Here is a 22,215-nt window from a genome sequence, read left to right on the forward strand (position 1 = left end):
TTTAAATTTATTAAATATTATCAACAGAGAGGGATTAATAAGTAGCCTTTATTTTCTATTACGCAGATTGTTATCATTCGTTATTAAAGGAGATGAAAGAGTAGTTTATCATTGCCAAATATGATTGAGATAAAAAAATCTATGACAAAAATGTTATTTATTTCAAATGTAATCTTAGCTGCCAAATAGCATAAACCGGATTTATCAGGCAGCTGCTCTATTTATTAAACAATCCGTCTCTCCAAAGTGAGGTAAGTGCTGGAACCACATTGAATTTCCAGCTAAAGCCGATATAAATGTATATTTTATATATTTATCAAAATTCTAAATTTTTTATTAATATATGGAAAGCAGGGTTGGAAACGTTACTCTATAAAAGTAACGGGTTACCGTTACCGTTACTTGGAAAAAGTAACGATTCGTTACTTTTTCGTTATATTTTTGTTTTTCGTAATGCCAAAAAAAGCTAATAGATTATAAAATTATTTAATAATCAATATTAAATGTAATAATCTATGTTACAATTAAAAACTTCAAATTATAGTCTCTATATAGGAAGCGTTTCTTATATTAAATTGATTTAATGATTCTAATTATTTACGTTAATATCTTTACTTTTTAATACACTTATCTTTATAGGAATTTAAATTGTAATTTACAAATTTCAATTTTGTCGAAAATTTTTATCAAAAACAATATTTTTAAATATTGATATTATTAAGAGTGTATTCCAATATTCAATGCCAGTATTGTAAAATCTATAATTTACGTTACTATGGATTTTCAGTATTGGCAGTGACTATCGGAACGCAATCTATGATAGAAGGCTACAAAATATTTTTCAAAAAATACATCTATCTATTGAATAGATATAAGATAACAAAGAACCAAAAAGTAACGATAAAAGTAACGGCTAATTCGTTACTGTAAAAATGTAACGGCGTTACCGTTACCGTTACAAATAGAAAAAAGTAACGATCGTTACCGAAAAGAAGTAACTGTAACGGTAACGACGTTACAAGTAACTTCTTCCCAATCCTGATGGAATACGATCCAAATATTGTATTGCAAATAAATTAATAATTTTGTATTAATCAATATTTCACAAATATTAATTTTTATTTATACCGATATAAACTCGCCGAGATATTTTAATATCGCACGATTCTTCATATTCGTAAATAAATAAAACGTGACGTTTGATATAAGGTCCTTTTTCGCGAAGCGTTGGAAATTAAATTTACCGAAATTACACTGCTTTCAAAAATATCCTTAATATAAAACATAATCGATACACAATAATCATAAAACAATAACATTGTACATACCTGGCGATGATCCTGATGCGCTCTCTCATTATGTTTTTAATGCATTTCGGCGAGAGAAGAGCTCAAAATAATTAATGATTTTGATCGATTTCACGCATACAAAAAGAACGTTACCGATATCGGAAATCGTCGAGACGCTGTCGAAGGTTTTACGATACAAAATTGCGACTTGTTCAGATTAGAACACTTTACGAAATATTTTCGAAAATTTATCGTAAACAGATTTCACTTTTAAACAATAACAATTATGAGAAATACGTACGCTGTTACACTGAATTGCACAATCTATATCTATCCAAAAAGCTATCAAGGCCTCAGCGTATTGCAATATTCGAAGTATCAGAATAGAGCGGCAAACTCCAGGCGTGTCAGACAGACGTGCCAACGTGTAAAAAAGATTAAGTCTTCTAGAGACTTCTGAAAAGCAAATTCTATTGGCTATCGGATGCATTTGATCGTGTTGGACATAAAATATGTCCAATCACGAGAGAGATTCGTAGAAAAACATTTCTATGTTATAGGATTATTATTATGGTAATAAAATATTATAATCCATAATTTTTTTCAATGTCGACTGTACGAGTTACGTTTCTATATCTTCGTCGTTCTCTGTCGCGTTCTCTTCTGCCTTTATGTTCAGATCCTTGACAAATTCACACCAGTTTATTCCTTCCCCGCAATCCGGCTCTTTCTCGGATGCCCACCAAAGTGCTGTCTGCAAATAATAAATAGTATGCGTCATTTCTTTTCTTTTTTTTTTCCCCCATTAAATTTCATTTGTTAGAAAAAGATAATCTATCAATACAAATAAAAGATTTAAAAAATTAAGATAATGGATCACACATGCATGTATGCCAGATCACTAATGTACCTTTACGTTCACAGGTGCAGCAGGTGGTAAAGGATCGATCTTCGCGTTCATGAATTGCAGCAAGTCGTTATAATCGATTTTATCGTCTTCGGCTTTGTGTAAACTTATAAGAATAGTAATGTATTATAATTGTTAAATACGATCGGTTAAATTAGAAATTCGTTTAAAAAAAGGAACTCACTGATCCAGCATGGAATTTAATAACTCTACATCGATGGGAATCTTGCAGCCGCGCAAAACCGTATATAAGAATTCTCGAGGTAAGAATCCCGTTTTGTCTCTATCCCAATGATGTAAATCTTCTTTTAAGCGATCGAGATCATGCCATAGAAATCGATGTAGTTCCGTATGTAATAATTGTCTAAAGATGCGATCAATATATAATCATCGATTTTATTATTACAAATAATTTTTTAATTATTAAATGTAATAATTTTCTTAACTTTATCTTTTAATTTTGAAATATACTTACTATAAAAAAATCGTCCGATAATGAAAAAATTATTCTTTGTATTTTAACTCTTAGCAATTATTGTTTAGAAGAATAATGGCAATTTTGATAAGTCCTAGAGGAAATTTCATTGAAATGAGATTCACACGTACCTCACATACTCTCTGGATTTATGCTCGAGCTTCTCGTGAGGCGAATAGTATCGAGCAATCGTGATTATTTCATGTTCTGTTATTTTATCCCCCATATACCGACGCAATGCTTCTCTAAAAAATTTAATCATGAAAAATGAATAAAATCACGCGCGCAGATAAGAATATATAAAATTATTTTATATACGTACTTAAGCTTTTCATATTCTAATATCCGATTATCATCTTTCGTATCTTTAGGAACATATGTTTGAATGAATTCTTTGTAAACTGGTTGTAAAGTCTCTCGAAGTTTTTCCATTATCAATTTCTTGTTTGCTTTGGGAAACTGCAATAAAGAGATCATTTCTTTTATTTCATTTACAATAGAATAGAATAAAATAGAATTAAACAGAATTTTAAATACAATCTAAGAATAAAAAATAGTTTAAATAAAATTTATGCTATAAATATATCAACTTGATAATTATAATTCTATTTAATTATAAAGATTAAAAAATTAGTTTTTCCTCTTTTTTCAACGTTATTTTGAAATATATTTAGGGTAAATCTTTATATATATGTTAAGATTTTTCAAGTATTTTTACGAATTGTAAATATCTTTATTCTTAATTGTAGATATCGTCTATCTCTTTATTATTAGTACGTTAAAATATGAATTTTCATATCTTCACAAACCTTGTCGCAATGTAACTCCATGTAACGGAGGGCATAAATATCCGCAGACGTAATCTCGAAATGAAAGTCGTTTAAGTTTATACGCGCTCCTATGTAAAAATCTTGTGGTTTATAGCACTCCGGTTTCTTGCTCGTGAAAATGTCTTGATCAGGCAACATTATTGGCATTCGTTTTTGAAATAAGGATCTCAGAAAACCTAATTTAATTTTTTTACATTTATATATTAGCTTTAATATATTTTATTCCGATCTTATTTTATATATATTATTTCTTTTATATATATATATATATATATATATATATATATATATATATATATAATATTAAAATTTTTCAAGCTTTTTAAATATACCTGAATTTCGTTTGCCTAATTCAAAAATAGATATTGTATCGTCCATGAGAAATACTCTTACAATGAATTGTCTATCTTCGTTAGCTGGGATTTTCGATATCATTTTCGCTCGAAATCTCAAGACGTGACTATTAAAGCCCTGCCTAAAATAATAAATAGAATTAAATAAAAAAAACATTTTCAAAGCATATTTTGCTTTTTACTTACTTGTCATGATACAAAAACTTAACGAAGTCTGCCTTGGGTGGTTTTGGCATCGTCGTAAAACAGTTACCAAGAGAATCTTCGTAAGATCCAAAACCATTGTACGGTGGTATATATCTTTCTATCGTCTGGTATAATTCATCATCTTTTTGAGGTTCTGTCAAAGGCGTGAAATCATCCAAACCATATTTTGTCCTACAGATTATTTAAAAAATATGCACAAATCGGTTTTTGACGAGGATAGAATTTTTTAAGAAATTCTGGTCATCTTACCGGTAATACTCCTTTGTAAAAGCGTCCATGTTCGTGATAACAATTTTTCTACCAAAGACGTTGATCACCGATCCGATACTCAATTCATTATCTTTGTAATAATCGGCAGAAATTTTTCCAGTATTAAGAGAATCCACCATGTAATAGCCCTGTCTTGTATCTTCGCCTAAGACATTTAAAATCGTGAAACGATCTTCTGCGCCAATCGGTTGCAATCCAGTATAAAACTAAAATCAATTTAGAAATTTAAGAAAATTTATAATGTTTTGACAATTATTGAAACAAATCTGTGATTTTATAATAACATAGCATTTAGTATAACATAAAAATTTATATTAATGCACATGTTTGATTCTTTTGCGTTAAAATTGTTGATATTTGTCATACTTTCGGTATTTTCATTCTTTTAACGAACATGGGACCCGAATCTTGGCCAGCATTTGGCGGTACATTTTCTTTGATTTCCATTGTATTATCAGAAAGATAATAATGTAGTACGAGATCGTGGACGATGCCATGCAAACTCTCGGTATCATCCCAATATCCGTAAAATCGGAGTACCTGTCTATCGTATTTTAAAAAATTGCCAAGAGTGTCCACCATGCGATTAGGCTTTTTTGGAAATACTTCCTGCGTATAAAAATATAACATAAATTTAGTACAATTAAATTAATACAGCCTTAATATAATAACAAAATAAGTAAAAACATTAAAAAATAAACTAATCTCGTGTTAAAATATTATTTTATTTTTTAAGCGTGTGCTATAAAAATTCTGTACTTACGACTTTTCGAACTTCAGAATACGGATCCTTTGGTATATCAATAGGATCGGGCACTGATATTCCCATACGATTAAGAAAATGTCTTGTAAATTTATCGCAATCCACAATTTTGTACACTCGTCCGTATATTTCTGGTTCCTTGCCGATATTTAAATCAAGTATGTCGTAATATCTGTATTTCACTTGATCGGAAATTGGTATTCTTTGCCGTCTAACCAGAATCCCTTCGCATAAAAAATTGTTACAACAATTGTAATATACATTTATAATAATTACAAATGTTTATTTCTATTTTGATTTTTTCATCACATTGTTTGCATTGGATATAATAAAAAACAAGAATATACATCGTATAAAAATAAGAATTAAATATAAATAAAATAATAATGCTGCTGACAAAATAGCGATAGAGAAAAATTATAAAAATGAGATGCACCGTTGAACCTTGCTCAAGACCGCTGTTATCCACAGACGGCTCTACGATCTTTATCGTACCATCTTCTAGAAAAAAACTGATATTCACCACGCGAACGTGAAAGGCCGTTTTCCACTTCTCTTGCACAGTTTCTTGAAAAAATGCTTTGAACGTGAGTCTCTAAAAACGTAATCAAAATAACGTTGTTAATTAAAATCAATATACAATTTTTAAGTAAAAAAAATTTTGAAAATTTAATTTTTTCACTAAAATAATGATTTGATGATTACATATACACACATGCACACACACTTTTAAAAGAGAATTTATTTATTTAAAAGGTAAAATTCTATTTCAATGAGATACTTTTATTGTCAATCATATATACTCGTACTTGGCCATCATATTCGAGCCATGATGGAATTTCTGGCATCTCTCCTCGGGGATAAATGGATGAATAACGACTGTAAACGCTTGTATCTGCCTTCTCGGATAAATAATATACACCATCATGTATTTTGTCAAAATATTGTCTTTTGTGAAATCTAGTTCTACCAAGCTGTACAAAATATGCATATATATTTATGATATATATAAAATTTTTTCTTTCTATATATTTCGATATTTTTATATTGCACTTATATTTTATATTAAAGAACTACATTTTATTATATTTCTCTTTACGATTAATAATATTATAATGTGGTATTTGGTTAATTACATACGTTATAACTGTATTATAAATATAAAAGCACTTACGTTCTTGTCAAAGCTAAATCCTGGAAGGCAAGGTAATATCCGCGGTGCTCGATGCATACTGATAAAAATTCTATCAATTCACCGTTAAATTATCATATTAAATTAATTACAAATGGTAGCAGAGAAAGTATACACTATTTATATAAAAGCTTCTTTATGCAGCGAGAATATCACCGACAAGAAGTACTATATTTATATACATTATGTCATTGAGTTTCCTTGGTGATCGTTAGATCTATACAGTAATATGTGTAAAAAGAGAGCGTGAGATTTCTCTCTCTCTCTTGTAATTTATTAAGGAGAATGGAGAAATAGAAAGATATATGTCTCTTTAATTGCCAACATAGAAATAACATTTTTATTTTAATTACAACATATATTTTATATAAATGCAAATAATTTTGCGATAAGTGTTTATAATAATAGAAAGAATAATAGAAATATATATAAATAATAGAAATATATATATATAGTTACAAAGCGCGCATATATGTAATGAATAATAATAATAAAGCATATAATATTTATTATTTTCAACAATTTGTGACACTAATGCGTCACAGAATATATTTATACATAGATATTTTTAGATATATATATATATACATATATATAGCAAAATCTTTCTGTGATACAAATATAAAGCGTATATAATTCAATTTTTCAAGAATTATGCTGTATTAAAATTATTTAAACTATGTTAATGCTTTGATAAGATGTATCTTAAAAGCATATATATAGTTATTAATATAATCACCTATGTAATCGCACTTATTAGTAAATATCGTAATTAGTAAAGACATTACTCCATTTTCTTAATAACAAAGCAGTATTGAAACAGAATAAAAAAAAGAGAATACAATTGCAATAAAATAACTTCCATGATTAATTTTTACAATATTTATCATACAAATCAATCATAATATATAATAAATAATTGACAGATCATTCTACATCTATGTATAATGTTGTGCATTTTGTGTCATAATCATTAATTCAAGCACAAAACAGAAGACAGTAAGTGTATTAATATCAAAAAATGGAAAAATTTCTAGAATGGAGAAATTTTCAATATTTCTTAAGGGCATTTCAGTTAATCGTGCTTACAATTACAATTATACAATTGTATTCTCGCAGAATATGAATAATATCAATCATATTATTTGAGATTCACGAATATAACACACATTGCCAAATCGAGTATTTAATTAAACATTCAATGGTCGATTATTTCAAATACATTTCTAAAAAAAGAATACATGCAAAATTTAACACATGTAAAATTATAAAATCTATTAAAACTTAATTTTTTTATGCATATTGTTTTGTAAGCATTATTTTATTGATCTTACAGATCAGCACAGAATAGCAATTCAGGTTATATTACTAAGCCAATCCATCTCTTTGCTTGAGAAAGTTACAGCAACATTGTAAATCAAATCATTTCTATGCCATTGGACGGCGTAAGTACAAATATTTAATAAGAGATTTATCTTATTTTATAAGATGTCTCGCGTCTCATATAACACCGTATAGTTACTTATTTTAATACATATATAAATTGTTAGTTTAACAACATAATATAGTCAATGGAATATTATAATTATAATATTTGAAACTTTCATCGTTTGTAAAAATTGTTCAGCGGGAATTTAAGCGGCTGTTTTGTCAGACATCCACATAAACGTTCGAAGCCTCGCTTCCTTTTCCTCTTTTTCTAGTCTTTGATTTCTGGTTGTAAATCGTGCCAAGTAGTAATACTCTTTGAAACGTCGATTTCGCTTAATTTTAAATGAAGTTGTCCCATCACATTGCTTCCAGTCGACAGCCAACCCTTTTGAGTGCATATAGATACCTCTAACGTTCGCGTGTTTAAGTCTCCCTGCGAAACCACATATTCAAATTGCTCATCGAATGTTGGATTACAATTGTCTTTGATTACGGCAGTCTTGCGTTTTGTTTCTTTGTGTCGGTCCGGTAAAAGATAAAGTTTCACATATGGATCCGGTATATTGTGTGGATCATTTTGAGGGAGTGGTAGATTACTGTAATGTAACATGTAAATATGTAACAGAAGATAATGTTGATTAAATTCATTATGTGACGAGGAGATATTGATTAACTTACGCAATTTTATGTACAACAACAATAAGTTTCTGTCTCTGCACACTGTAACGTAATGTCAATTGTATTCTGCCTAATTTTGCTTCACCCTGAGAGGATGTCATGCTTAAATTTCTGTGAATGAGTTGAGGACTTCCAGCCAAAGAGGATGGAGCGCTGGTGCTGACTATTAATTCTTCTTCTACCACTGCTGGTTCCTCAGATAAAAGCGCAGGTCCATTATTATGAGACTGACTATTGACTGATTCTTTTGAAGGTTGTTTTTTAAGAGGGCTGAGAGGTACTGTAAGAAAATATATGAAATATAATATGCATTACATCTGTCATATAATATAAGGATTTAAAAAAAAAAGCGTTTTTTTATAGAAAATATTGAGTTCTATTCTTTAATTTAAGAAAGTAAAAAATTTCAGGCAATATTAATACTATTCTACTTACCACTAGAAAATAATACGTTACTAATGTTAGACTCCTGACGCTCAATTCGTTTATTTAATTGATTGATGTCATGATCATCTTCATCTTCTTCGGAAGTGGGTTCAGGCTCTTCATATTTCAAGATCTATAAAAACAAGTTGTTTTGTGTGATTGGTATATCTAAATGCATTATTAAATTCTGCACATTAAAGGTTTTCTATTACTTACATTTAATGACATTGACAATACAAGCTTACTATCCGCCTCAGCCATTTGCAGATCATACGGCTGTTGTGTTATTTCCAAATTATTTTTTTTCAAAAGCAAGGAAAGATTATAACTCGTTTCTCCGACTGTTATGGTAGTTTTCTCATCTATAATCTGAAATGTAAACAATTATTAAATTGTTATTAAATAATAATAAATTTTGTGTTTCTCTCACGTATTTTTTTTTTTAAAGTGTATAGGAAACCTTTATGTACAAAATGCCGGTTTCAGGATTGCTGACTAAAAAGGTATATCCTTGTTCCCATACTGGATCGCAAGAACGTGGTATAGTAGGTGTTCTCTCTTTCTTCCCATCGATCCTTGCTTCCAAATAAACATCAGGTTGTTTATTTCCTCGAATGCACTAAGCATATATATAATGCGATATTAATCATTTTATTAAAAACAGATCTTTTTTCTTATATATATTATAGTTTGCATACCGGTAAATTTTTAGCAGAATCGATATAGAGTATAAGAAGGGCTGTGCTCATCGACGTAACTCTAAGTTCCTGAGTTTCTATTAAAGCCTACACAAGAGTTATTAATTAAAAATTGTATATGTAAGCATTAACATAGAGAAATATGTATGTATCTTTTCCTACTTACAGCTTTCAAATCAGTAGGATTTTTGGAAAGTTGCAACCATATTAATCGCAAATGAACCATACCATGTTTTGCTTGTTCCAAGGAGACCCACTACAAAATAAGATCAATTTGATTATTAAGATAATATGAACAATTACTTTCATGAGAAAAATTCTATACTCACTGTATCGATCGTGCCTTTTTTCTTTACTCGGTTAATTTCAATGGTAGCTCTGTCAAACAATTTGAAATACAGATTTTTAAATAACTTTGATTATATATATACACAAACTCTTAATAAACTTTTAAGAATGTTATACAAAATTAGCAGTTTTGCAGATGAAAGCTTTTGGCGATAATGATATACAATCACTGAATTTACAAAATGCAATATATATATATATCAGTAATACCATTTTTTATGAGGCTTTTATGCAGCAATAATGCAGTTATATTACTTCTAATGCACTTTTATAATTCTGGCTTTAAATAAGAATACAAAAGCATGTCATTGTACATTATATACATTCATAAAACATGCAACATTCCATAGTATTAATTTATTACATATAAATAAAATAGATGTTTTAATGCGTTTATTTAATATGTAATGAGAATAATGTGGTGACACGAGTTCAGAATTATTTTTAGTGAAAGTTTATTGAAATTTTCATGTACCAGAGTTTTTCTGTATATATTTTGAATAAACAACATGCATCATAGGTATATGATTAATGTTTATGTTTAAAATACTTTAAATATACTGCAATATTTCATAGAAATAATTCATATAATAAGGAGAAAATGCGGAAATGTCTTTCAAGCATAATTTACAATAATCTCAATGGCAGAGTATTTGCGCATATTCTAATTTACATTTCTGTACAAATTTCTTATAAAATGCATCATATATTGCTTTGGTCTAGGATCGGTGTACTTGCTACATTCAGCAATACCTGCCAAGTGGATCATCTTGAGCAGCGTTGTCTTTGTCAAAGAGCTGGGCAACCATCGTGTTGTAGGCTCCCAAGCCCTCTTCCACTATAAACTGTCACCACATAGTCTATTTTAGTTACTATTCTTATTAATTGCAAGTCACCTGTGATCACTCTGTGATTAATTAACTAAAAAGATCAAACTAAAATAAACATGGGATGATTTTTTATTAAAAAGATTATTTTTAAGAAAATAGGAAAAATGTTTAATTATGATTATATTTTTAACAAAAAAGTTAATAAAATATGGATTATATTAGAAATACTCAATATAACACACTGCAATTATATGGATGTAGAATGTGTAATACGATAAAAAAATTAAATTTTGATAACAACTCCAAAAAATATATTGTAATATATTTGTTTTGTTAACTTAAAAGAATTGAAAATAAAATAAATGTGTTTATGTAACGCGTTTGAAAGAAGCTATAATGTGCAACGTTAAAAATAAATAATTTAAAACACAGTGATAGGGGGAGATGGTAAAAAAATCTATTTTATTATTTACACAGAGATAATACATTATATACTATGAAAACGCGCGACTAAACAACATGCACAGACAATAACATCTAATTTAACATCTATAGTTTTTTGTTAATAGTGCATATGCAAGCATTGTCTCATTCACAAATCATAATTGCTACCTGCCAAGGAAATCATCACATTGTACCCCGGGGACATTTGGATCCCAATCCCAAAGAGATACCACAGCTTCTTGCATATTGCATGAACTGATTATAGCCTGTATATCAATATTATGACGTATAACAAATATAAAGATGATTCTTTTAATGGCAACTATAATATATCTTCAATTATATTTATTATTTCCTTTTATGTAAATTTTTGTGCTATGTAAGTGTATGCTAAATATGTATATGAATTTTCAAAAAAAATAAACATAACATATTCCATCTCAATTATAAATATGATATATATTACATTATAATTTTCTTTTAATCTGAAAAATAACTGTAATATGCCGCTAAATAGATGAGTGATGGTCAAAATGATATATTTCATAATGTGACGATTTTACTTTATGTGTGTAAAGCATTAGTAAAGAAAATTTAAAAATTAAAAATTGAAACCAACATGCATTTATAGATATCACGAAAATAGTATTCAAACCAACAATATAAATATTATCACACACCCACATAATGAGAGATCATGCAATAGAAGCTTTTTCATGGATAAAAAGAATAAATTCAATAAATTTAATGAATTATTTCAGATGAATTATATATGTACAATATATAATAAATTATATATAAAATTATATAACAAAAATATATTAACTTAACAAGAGAATATATTATATTGTACAAAATTTAATTTTTTTGTTAATTTAAATTTATTTTTATGTGATTAATTGTATGATGACATGAAAGCAGAAATATTTTAAATGAATAATGAAAAAAGGTACAGAATGTTGTATAACTATACCTTCCAAGACTTTCATCGCCCTTAGTATCATCATAGTCCCACAGCAGTACAGTCAGTTGTTGCGCGATGGCTGAAGGCACGGCACACTAGTCCCATATAATATGCACATCACATACACACATACATACCAAGATTATAGAATAACGTTATATTAACATAAACTAGAATGTATATTCTATCTACAATCCGAAACAGGTGACACTAACCATTAAAAATAAGAGGAAATAGAAAAACATAGTCATAGAAATCGTTTTAAAACAAATATCTGTGATTGATTAAAAGTTATATGTGTGTATGTGAAAATTATATAAGAAAGCAGAAGTTGGCTGTTTAGAACGTTAGATTAGCAATATATTGAATGTTTAGCACATAAAAGATACTTATCTCTATTTATAAAAAAGGTAAATGTAAGAGTATTGTGATATATCCGATAGTATCCTTAACTCAATAGATGAACGCAATGAAAAATAGAATGTGTAAAAATGTTTACAAAAATTCGCTTTTTAAATTGCTAAAATATTTTTTCTTACCACATAGAAGACCTTGTGTTGTATTTTTTTGAAAGATACATATTGATAGATTGCAGTGAAGCACATGCATTAAACATTGTTAATATATATATTTTGTGCTCAACTAATAAAAAATTGTACATACCTCACACCAAAAGTCCCATTTTGGGTTAACAGTATTGTCAATGGTTTTCGTTCTAAATTCCTGGGCACCAACATTTATGATGGCATATGGATCAGACTTGCCCTTACCTAACATTCCAATATCTTTCTTCATTAAATGCTTTGCTTCTACAACGTGAATTCTCAGAACACCCTAATTTAAAAAAAAGAAGGAACATTTGAAAATATTTCATTAAAAGTAAGATGTATAATATTATATACAAGATTTTGCTATAAATATTAAATTATTATAAATCTTACTTCAGGTTCAGGCATCTTTAAAGATTCCATTGGTACTTCTTCACTTAATGGTATAATTATTTTGTTTGGCAATACAGCAATAGCTGCTACTTGTTCAATAATCGTCTTCCTTAAAATTTCACTGAAAGAAATACCGTGAATTTTACTTCAATCTTGTTCAATTAACAAGCGATGTTATTTAATTAATTATTAATTTCAGGTTAAATTTCAGATATCAGAATTTCAGAATAAAAGATACAACTTTGTATAAAAAATCATACTTGAATCCAGGTAAATCTAATACATCAGCCACTCCTACTAAATTGAAGTTGATAGTAGGATTATTCAAATAGAATATCTGTACACCTCCGATTAACGGCATTATAGATAGCATAGGTTTCATAACAACGCGTACCAAACCACGTATCTGAAAATATTCAATTTTTATTAAAAATTATTAGGAAATATTCTATATAATCGAGTTTTAATATGCTTACTTGAAAATCCTTAATACCGCCTTTAATGTTTCCAACAAAAAAGGTAATATCACAGTCACCAGCATACCTATAAAAATACAATATTTTATATTAAAATAAATATTAAAAAAAAAAAATGAATATATTGTGAAAAAAACAATGAGATACATACATAATATCTGCATCTAAAATGATTTCATTTCGTGAAGTATTTTTATCATACACTTTTATTCCATAAATTTTTGGTGGCTGTAAAAAATTACTTTTGTAAATTTTAAGAAAAAATCTACATACACATACACACACATGGCAAGTTAAAACAAACTTACAATGCGACCTAAGACTAAACGATCAAATTGAAAGCCTTTTATTTTATATTCAGTCAGTTTCTCAACAATTGATGGTTCTATATTTTGTTTACACAGTTGACGAACAAAATGATTCATACTTGGCCAAACTTTATATAAGATCTGAAAATATAGAAAATAAACTGTGAAAAGAATTGATTTTTATTTCTGAAACGATAAAACAGTTTAAAATTTATCTTTAAAACAAAATAAAAAGATTATACATTTAATATAAAACAAATAATATATGTAGCGCATACTCTGTTTAGCCATTCAGCTCTATCGAAGTCAGGAAAATACACCCATGACGGTAATTCGTCTATTCGACCCATGATCAATACTTTTTCCTTAGCCAATGCACTTGCTTGTGTTGTAAGCATTCTCAGCTCGTTATCTTTTTTATATTCTGTCCTCCATACGGAAAATGCGATCGGCGCAATCAACCAAGTTATGCTGTAGTTAAAGTATCCCAATCCCCAAATGAGACCGGCTGCTGCCAATTTAGTTAGAAATGATACAGTTAGCGAGCCGACATTCATATATGGCCAAATAATTGGTTTAGAATCTTTATTAGAAGCATTGTTTCCTGTTTCTTCTTCCATTATCAGTTATTATTAGCGGGTTTTATCAATCAAATCTCAGTTTTCCTATAAATAAAAAATATGTAATATTTTATTATAAAGCTTGAAATATCTTCATTCGTGGAATTTTATACATAAAACATCTCATATATGAATCATATTTAAGCCGATCTTTGCTTAAATAATTATCTCTACGTATGTGAGTATTATATTGTTTCTCAAAAATAAATATTTTATATTTGAGAAACAATAATACTCACATACGTACAACAATTACATACAATTACATTTTATTATTAATTATCATAGAAACAATAACACTATATAGTATTAGAAATATAGAACGTATATGTTCTGCATTCGTTTATTCTAATTAACATTCATTAACATAAATAAAATTCTATCAAGACTACTATCGCGCTTTAGATACTGGTAGATCTTATTTTGAAATTGCTCTATTGCATAGTTAGAAGAGTACCTCTCTATCTGCACATTAAATTATATCAACGCAATTCACGGTGACCTTTAAGATCATTGAGAAAGAGAGAGAACATACAATTTTGACGATACAGAACACAGACTGGTCCAACACACTAACCTTTTGCCAATCAAGACAAGATATGCACAAAATATCAAGCTCGATATATATTGTAATCAAAATAGTATATTTTTATTACAACTACATATTATTATTACAGCATATGATTCACGTTTATATTTTTATTGCATAGTTAAAAATCCATAAAACCAAAATATTTATTTTTATTTACAGCCATATATATTTGTCTCGATATAATTAAAATTCATTAAACACAGAATTTCGCAATAGTGCTTATAACGCTTAAAATTAAATGTTTTACGCCATCTATATATATTATATTGTTATATGTATATTTTATTTCAGAGTTATTTTTTTTTTTAATACGAATTTTATAAGTAGAAAACAAATAAGCTCTTTCTTGTATATTTTTCTATTATATTTCACAAAAGATAATATGTTCTCTGAAGATTAAAATAAGATTCGCCTATGAAATAGAATAAAATCAGAAAATGCAACATACTAACGTAATATTATATTGCGACATGCATGTATAAAAGTTATTAAAACGTGTAATTAATGTGAGAAACGTATTTTCTTGTAACTCGCTTTTCTGATTTATAGCAATCCAGTTATTATTCGTGTTTCTCGCTGCGAAATGATTCATATAACGATAAGATAACGTTTATGGTAATTGCAATTGTTGGTAGAAATATAATCCGCATTTGCAAAATGGTAACAGCTACGAAAATCGATTCTCCAAACAGAAGGAAATAGAAATTGCTGTTTTCTCTTCTTGTGAAACAGGTATTTAGCCGAAATCTAAACATAGCTCAATCTCTCGCACAGTGAGATGTACCATATAGTTTACTGATGCTCTGTTTTAATATTATACGTGTATTCAGATATTCCGAATGATTCCGAATGTATAAACGAGGAGAACACATCAGTAGAGTCTAATGAAACATTAATGATTAAATATGATTAAACTTTAAGAAAACGTGAATATAGAAAGAAATTTATTTTCGCAATCGTTTTCAAAAATGAATACTTTAATAAGAATTTAGAATTTGTAGCGATAATACTGAAATATCTATTATAAACGAGATTTTTAAGTTATGGTTGATATAATAAATTATTTTTCTCCTACAAACTTCTGTACATATACAATAGGTGCAAAATTTATGCAGATTTTCTAAAAAAAAATAATTTATTTTATAATTACTATATATGTAATTCCATATTTAATACACGCGCTTTTCACATAGACCATCTTAATATAAGAAAAAATATAAATATAATAAAATCATATCAAGTTTGCAATCAAATTTTGCTGTTTTAAACCAATTATCTAATAAATATTATTTGAAAAAAAGTCTTAAAAAGTTCTGTTAAAAAAAATTCGACTCATAAAGGAGAAAGCCATAAATGATTCTTGTATGGGTTAAGGTCAGTTCTATTATTAGAATATATTTGCCCTTCCAGAATAATATTATTGACATATAAATTTTAGAATAACAAATTTTCATGCATTCTTTTTGATCTGCATTTCTCAATTGAAAATGCAACATTTGTATTGTATTAAAAATGCAAATATATGCAGACAAAAACGCGAAACTGTATTTGCTCGAATGTATTTTGAGCGATGAAACTAAAACCGTGTATAACTATACACACGTACACAATTTTATTACACATATTATAATATATTTACACGGGTTATATTCATAATCATGTCACCAATTATAAATTGATCTTTGATTTTATTCCTTTTCATAAATTCTTTCCTCCAGATAGAGCTAATTATTTGCACTTATCTTTTATCACATCTAATGGAATACAAAATTAGCCATACGTCACTAATTTATGTCTCATTCCTCGCCCATATCATAAGATGTTTGTTTCGGAAAATTCAATCGTTCGCAAAAGAATAATTAATACATTCGAGACAATTGCACGACGAATGAGATAATCGATGTACGGTATCAATTTTGTTTGCGATAATTGAGGCAATAAAGTCGCTTACACCGCTACTTAGAATCGAGTAACACATATATGCGTATTCATGTTCTACCTTTTTTTTTAGCGATGATGACAAAACGGCAAACATGCGTGCGAACATACAGATTACCGCTCCAATACTGCTGCCTACCTAACCAAGCCCAACCGCGATCGGACTTGCCTGAAGTGCTGCGAGGTAATACGAATGACGTCATGGTCAGCTGATCGCGCGAAGTTGCCTGCAAATAGCTGCTGTCGGTCTGTCAGTCCGCTAATGTTGTCATTGTAGTACAGTGATTTTCTTTGGTGTTCTCGCTCGTTGAGATTTCATTTCGGTCTCCCTGATCAAAATCTTTTTCCAGTTTTTGCCGAAGTATCGTCCCGTCTTTCTTCGATAGCTCGAGCGGCGAGGGAAATCTCATCATGGGTCTCGTATGCTCCACAGCTCAGGTAGGGCTAACAATAAGATTCAGAGATAACCATTGTCTCACTCATTCTTTCCAGAGAAATAGACTTTTCCTTTACTCTCACTAAGGAAAAACCTACGCATTATCGTATTCAGCGAGACATTTATGATTATGATTATGCAATAATTATAATTATATTCCATTATTGAAAAAGTCATTAGTTGTATTTATATATTCCTTTATGGACAAAGAAGCTTTATATTCTTTTAAAGCTATATAGTTAAATCAATTTCAATCTCATTTTGCTTTATATCATAGGAAATTTTATGCCTTCATGCACGGGAATGATCTAGTCTTATTATATGGATCATTTGTATGTTTTCATTATATATGTATCTCTGAAATATTGATTGTACTATACATACATATATATATATATATATTAGGATTTTAGGATGTATATAGTATATAAGCGCTATGTATTTTTTAAAGATCTTTTAATATGATAAAACTAATGATTATCGCAGAGATATTAAATTATATCATTCGAGAAATTATATGTTTTTGTTTTATCTATTTATATATACCATGGATTCGTGTTCTACACTATTCTTTTTTACTGTATAGCTTGCGTGCTTGTGCGGAAGCACGGCTTGCAGTTTCTGTTGTTCTCAATGTCCCTCGTGCAGGAACAGCACAAGCACTCGCATTATGTATGCATTGCTTTTATTGCTAGGAACTATTGCAGCCTGCATTACTCTGGCTCCAGGACTTCAGAATGTCCTTAAAAAGGTAAAAAAATATTTTTAATAATTAGAAAAAAAGTATAATGATCTTATATGTATATACACATACACATACATACACACACACACACACGCACATATATATATATATATCAAATGTCTTATATATACTATTTTTAAATAGGTTCCGTTCTGCGGAAATAGTTATGTTCCATCAGACTTTATTCTCGACTGCGAGTCTGCAGTTGGTTATTTAGCAGTCTATAGAATATGTTTCATTCTTTCTTTGTATTTCTTCTTGATGTCTGTAATAATGATCAGAGTGAAAAGTTCACAAGATCCACGAGCACCAATACAAAATGGGTAATTGAAATAATTACATTTTGCTGATTAAAATTGCAACTCTTGTAATATTTATATAAAATTCTCAGATTTTGGGCAATCAAGTATCTTTTGATAATTGGAGGAATCATTGGTGCTTTCTTTATCCCAGAAAAATCATTTGGATCTACTTGGATGTATTTTGGGATGTTAGGAGGTTTTCTCTTTATAATTATTCAGTTGATTTTGATTGTTGATTTTGCTCATTCTTGGGCTGATGCATGGGTAGCAAATTATGAGGAGACTGAATCAAAAGGATGGTAAGAGAATATTTTTATGATAATATAAATATAGCAGACATCCTTGTTATCAATATATGCAATTTTTAGGTATGCTGCGCTGTTAGGTGCATCTTTCTTCAATTATGCTGTTTCTATTACTGGAGTGGTGTTACTTTATATATATTATACTCATGTAAGATTATTAATTATATTTATTTTTATTTTAGTACAGTTTTATAGATTTGCTTCACAAAGATATATGTACACTTATCTAAAATTGTTTTGTATTTGCAGGAAAATACATGTGCTCTTAACAAATTTTTCATTTCATTTAATTTAATTCTATGTGCCATTATTAGTATCATATCAATATTACCGGCTGTACAAGAATATCAACCGCGATCAGGGCTTCTTCAGTCTTCTGTGTTAACATTATATGTGGTATACTTAACATGGAGTGGTATATCAAACAGTCCAGGTAGATATAAATGATTCAAAGTAAGCAAGGAATATATGATTCATTTTCTTGATTGCTATTACTTTTTATTATTACTATTTTAATTTATAGATCGTCAGTGTAATCCTGGTTTTCTATTCTCTAATAATGCACAAAATCGTGTCACGTTTGATAAGGAAAGTATTATTGGACTTATAATCTGGTTTAGCTGCGTTTTATACAGTTCCTTACGTACAGCATCTAAATCGTCAAAGATTACAATGTCCGAGAATGTGCTTGTTCAGGATAATGGAGCTGGTAAATAGTAGTCTAATAGCTGTTTGTGTATGTGACTGCAATTTTGGAAATGCGTGCTGTTCCTTTTATTGAATATTTTCACAGAACTATCTTTTTTAATGCATCCACAATATCTTTATCATTTATATATATTTAATCTTATAAAAATTAAGATGTATTAAATATCAATCTTTCTATATAGTTAGGAATGCAGGAGAGCAGTCTCTTATTGGTGGTGAAGGTAGGCACACACTACATCTTACAAATAGAATTTATTTTTTGATCATGCGTTCTGATTATATGCATTTATATCTTTAAAAAATACACATCAATATGTTTATATATATTTGCACAGATAAAATATATAATAGTTTACTTATATATGTAATAGAAAGCATCTTCTATATTTTTATAATTATGTAGTATTGAATAGATCTAGTAATTAGTGTGTGTTTATCTTTATTCCCTTGCTTATGTTACATTTGTTTATTGTATCAGTCTATTTTTGTTTGCCATTGTTACATATTTTTGTAGACATAAATATGGTTGTTTTATGTGCAATTGTTATATAATTTTTATAATATTGAAATTAAACATTAAAGATACAATACAGATTAATTGCCATATTTTTGCAATTATAATTTCATTATATATGTATGTGATAAAATAACATCTATGCACAAATGCATGCATTTTACAACAGATTATCGTCAAAAACATATTTATATGAAAAAAACTATGCTTGTTTCAGTTTTTTTATTTGCAATTTAATAGCTTTTTCTTTTGTGTTATTTTTTTTCCCTAAATGTAACCAGATTATACTACAGTAGAAGGACGCAATGCCGATGCAGAAGCTGGGAATGATACTAAAGTTTGGGATAATGAAGAAGAGAAAGTGGCATATAACTGGAGTTTCTTTCATCTCATGTTTGCTCTCGCTACTTTGTACGTTATGATGACGCTTACAAATTGGTATAAGTATGTATCTGTACTATTATATTAAACTATTAACGTATTATTTTGATGTGCATCAGTATCACTATAATATTTTCATAGACCAAACTCCAGTCTGGATACCTTAAATGCAAACGCTGCTTCAATGTGGGTGAAGATTATTTCTTCATGGATGTGTTTGGCTCTTTATGTATGGTCGTTGATAGCACCTGCAGTTTTCCCGAATAGAGATTTCTCTTAAGTTTCTGAACTTATTGGAAGGAAAATTTAACAACCTGTGAAACAGGTATCTATAATTTAGTGTCGTATAATGTGAATGAATTATGATAAACGATAAGCACACACAGATATATCTATATATATCTAAATATAATTTAAAAATCTTATGTTACAGACATTTCTCTGCTTATGATCTAACATTGAAATGCTAATCACAATTATTTACGCCAAATAATGCAATTTGAAATATTGTATATTAAAAGTATATTAATATATTATAAGAAATATAAACACACATTTTATGTGCCCAATTTTGCTTCCTCAATATGATTATATCTTTGATATAGAGATATTGCAGAGAATATATATATGTGTTATACATGCTGCATGTAATTTTAACACTAAACTTTTATTAATAATTTTTTTAAGTTGTGCAAGTAGATTTAATTTTTAATTTAATAATGTGCTTTATTCTGGGAAACTAATAATTATGTTATTATTACATGCTTTATCCTATAAGAGAATCAGTTTTATTAATACATATATGTGAAATAATACGTATAAATGAAAAATTACAATATATATAAAAATATAATACAAAAGTATAGATCATCGAGCAAAAGTATATATTTATATGTCTAGTATAAAATTTACGATATTATTTGAAAAGTCGTTTCAGCATCTATTCGATTTATATACTATGCAATATGTTGCATGTATTCAAATAATATTGCTGTACCACTGATGCATTTATAACTAGTTTATAACTGGAACTGACGCATAGGTGTGCGTTATGTGTTATTGAGATATATAGGATGAGATATCTAAAACAGGCTATTTGAATAACTCGACTGCTTTCTTTTTCTCTCGACAGCATCTTTTCCACACTTCTACAAAAAAACTATTAACATCAGATTATTGGAACCAAGCAAAATTGGTTTGATGCATTTTTGCTCGGATGCAAACACAGTTAAGTTATTCAGGTGGCCTATTTTAGATGCTTTACCCTGTATATATATATATATATATATAAATTGCATATATATTCCTATCAAGTATGATCATATTCATGTCTAATATGGTATAATTAAACATTTTTAATGGTGCTGCTTATTAAAAATTATAGTATTTAGAATTTATTGAGATATAGGACATAATAATCAAAACTGTAATTTATTTATTAATACATTTATTGTTTTTCTTTTCTTTAAATTATATTATTTTATGCTTTCATTTTCAGCTAAAACACACACAGCCTCAATTTAGAGCTTTCTTGTAATATCATCTGCCTATTGCAAAATGTGTACATAACAACATGTATAAAAGAAGTTAATTACAACTGATTTTATGAATGAGTACTATTAAGAGTATATGAACAGATAATTGTCATTTTCCGTTCTATAATATATAAAAAAAAATATTCCTTGAAACAATTTTTTGTAAAACATTTTTATAACCATAAATATATCATTGAATTACATCTTTTTGTTTTGATTTAATTCAAAATACTATATTCTTTCATACGTTCATGTGTTTAAATTTTTGATAAATACATATATACACATAAGAATATATCTTATTAAGAA

General features: G+C 28.3%; 3 protein-coding genes and 1 long non-coding RNA gene across 9 annotated transcripts; 2 read left to right on the forward strand and 2 right to left on the reverse strand.

Moving 5' to 3' along the window:
* Positions 1–1,910: 1,910 nt before the first annotated feature.
* Positions 1,911–6,436, reverse strand: LOC138935338 (EF-hand domain-containing family member C2). Its single transcript, XM_070299802.1, has 14 exons — positions 6,269–6,436; positions 5,904–6,068; positions 5,539–5,689; positions 5,095–5,318; positions 4,698–4,940; positions 4,311–4,537; positions 4,041–4,232; positions 3,834–3,976; positions 3,481–3,677; positions 2,994–3,130; positions 2,803–2,916; positions 2,381–2,560; positions 2,200–2,302; positions 1,911–2,043 (listed from the first exon to the last, which is right to left on the reverse strand). Exons 1-14 carry the CDS (start codon positions 6,323–6,325, stop codon positions 1,912–1,914), a joined length of 2,265 nt encoding a protein of 754 aa, XP_070155903.1. The 5' UTR covers positions 6,326–6,436; the 3' UTR covers position 1,911.
* Positions 1,980–17,221, forward strand: LOC138935339 (uncharacterized). Its single transcript, XR_011447233.1, has 3 exons — positions 1,980–2,059; positions 2,214–2,459; positions 17,054–17,221. It is a non-coding gene; the product is annotated as an uncharacterized lncRNA (long non-coding RNA).
* Esyt2 (extended synaptotagmin-like protein 2) lies at positions 6,888–17,144 on the reverse strand. Of its 2 annotated transcripts, none has more exons than XM_070299794.1 (17): positions 17,042–17,144; positions 14,109–14,495; positions 13,831–13,971; positions 13,674–13,750; positions 13,523–13,589; positions 13,307–13,452; positions 13,047–13,167; positions 12,769–12,939; positions 10,621–10,712; positions 9,849–9,897; positions 9,686–9,775; positions 9,520–9,606; positions 9,282–9,440; positions 9,038–9,190; positions 8,831–8,954; positions 8,396–8,675; positions 6,888–8,313 (listed from the first exon to the last, which is right to left on the reverse strand). In XM_070299794.1, the coding sequence occupies exons 2-17, from the start codon at positions 14,448–14,450 to the stop codon at positions 7,986–7,988; spliced, it is 2,427 nt and encodes an 808-aa protein (XP_070155895.1). In that variant the 5' UTR covers positions 14,451–14,495; positions 17,042–17,144; the 3' UTR covers positions 6,888–7,985. The 2 variants fall into 2 exon arrangements, with proteins under 2 accessions (XP_070155895.1, XP_070155896.1); XM_070299795.1 differs by lacking the exon at positions 10,621–10,712 and adding an exon at positions 12,115–12,200 and having other exon boundaries at positions 6,891–8,313.
* Positions 17,222–17,225: 4 nt separating the features above from the next.
* On the forward strand, positions 17,226–22,177 carry Tms1 (serine incorporator TMS1). Of its 5 annotated transcripts, none has more exons than XM_070299796.1 (11): positions 17,226–17,418; positions 18,003–18,167; positions 18,306–18,484; positions 18,553–18,762; positions 18,832–18,916; positions 19,018–19,201; positions 19,292–19,477; positions 19,659–19,697; positions 20,272–20,434; positions 20,513–20,696; positions 21,870–22,177. In XM_070299796.1, exons 1-10 carry the CDS (start codon positions 17,392–17,394, stop codon positions 20,649–20,651), a joined length of 1,377 nt encoding a protein of 458 aa, XP_070155897.1. In that variant the 5' UTR covers positions 17,226–17,391; the 3' UTR covers positions 20,652–20,696; positions 21,870–22,177. The 5 variants fall into 5 exon arrangements, with proteins under 5 accessions (XP_070155897.1, XP_070155898.1, XP_070155900.1 ...); XM_070299797.1 differs by lacking the exon at positions 21,870–22,177 and adding an exon at positions 20,805–21,857 and having other exon boundaries at positions 20,284–20,434; XM_070299801.1 differs by lacking the exon at positions 21,870–22,177 and adding an exon at positions 20,805–21,858 and having other exon boundaries at positions 17,322–17,418.
* Positions 22,178–22,215: the final 38 nt, after the last annotated feature.

The sequence above is a fragment of the Polyergus mexicanus genome, unplaced genomic scaffold (genome assembly GCF_030449975.1).
Source record: "Polyergus mexicanus isolate NDT 795.1 unplaced genomic scaffold, iyPolMexi1.0 SCAF_8, whole genome shotgun sequence".
Lineage (NCBI taxonomy): Eukaryota > Metazoa > Arthropoda > Insecta > Hymenoptera > Formicidae > Polyergus > Polyergus mexicanus.

Bases quoted from the DNA above. Each gene is read 5' to 3' on its own strand.
- LOC138935338 (XM_070299802.1), bottom strand. From the start codon at position 6,325: ATGCATCGAGCACCGCGGATATTACCTTGCCTTCCAGGATTTAGCTTT. The intron at 3,678-3,833 runs GTATATTTAAAA...AAATTAAATTAG, and splicing joins ATTAGGCAAACGAAATTCAG to GTTTTCTGAGATCCTTATTT. The intron at 2,303-2,380 runs GTGAGTTCCTTT...TATTCTTATAAG, and splicing joins TTAAATTCCATGCTGGATCA to TTTACACAAAGCCGAAGACG.
- Esyt2 (XM_070299794.1), bottom strand. From the start codon at position 14,450: ATGGAAGAAGAAACAGGAAACAATGCTTCTAATAAAGATTCTAAACCA. The intron at 13,972-14,108 runs GTATGCGCTACA...CTATATTTTCAG, and splicing joins GAGCTGAATGGCTAAACAGA to ATCTTATATAAAGTTTGGCC. The intron at 13,168-13,306 runs GTATGATTTTTT...TATTTCTTTCAG, and splicing joins TTAGATTTACCTGGATTCAA to TGAAATTTTAAGGAAGACGA.
- Tms1 (XM_070299796.1), top strand. From the start codon at position 17,392: ATGGGTCTCGTATGCTCCACAGCTCAG. The intron at 19,478-19,658 runs GTAAATAGTAGT...CTTTCTATATAG, and splicing joins TGTTCAGGATAATGGAGCTG to TTAGGAATGCAGGAGAGCAG. The intron at 19,698-20,271 runs GTAGGCACACAC...AAATGTAACCAG, and splicing joins GTCTCTTATTGGTGGTGAAG to ATTATACTACAGTAGAAGGA.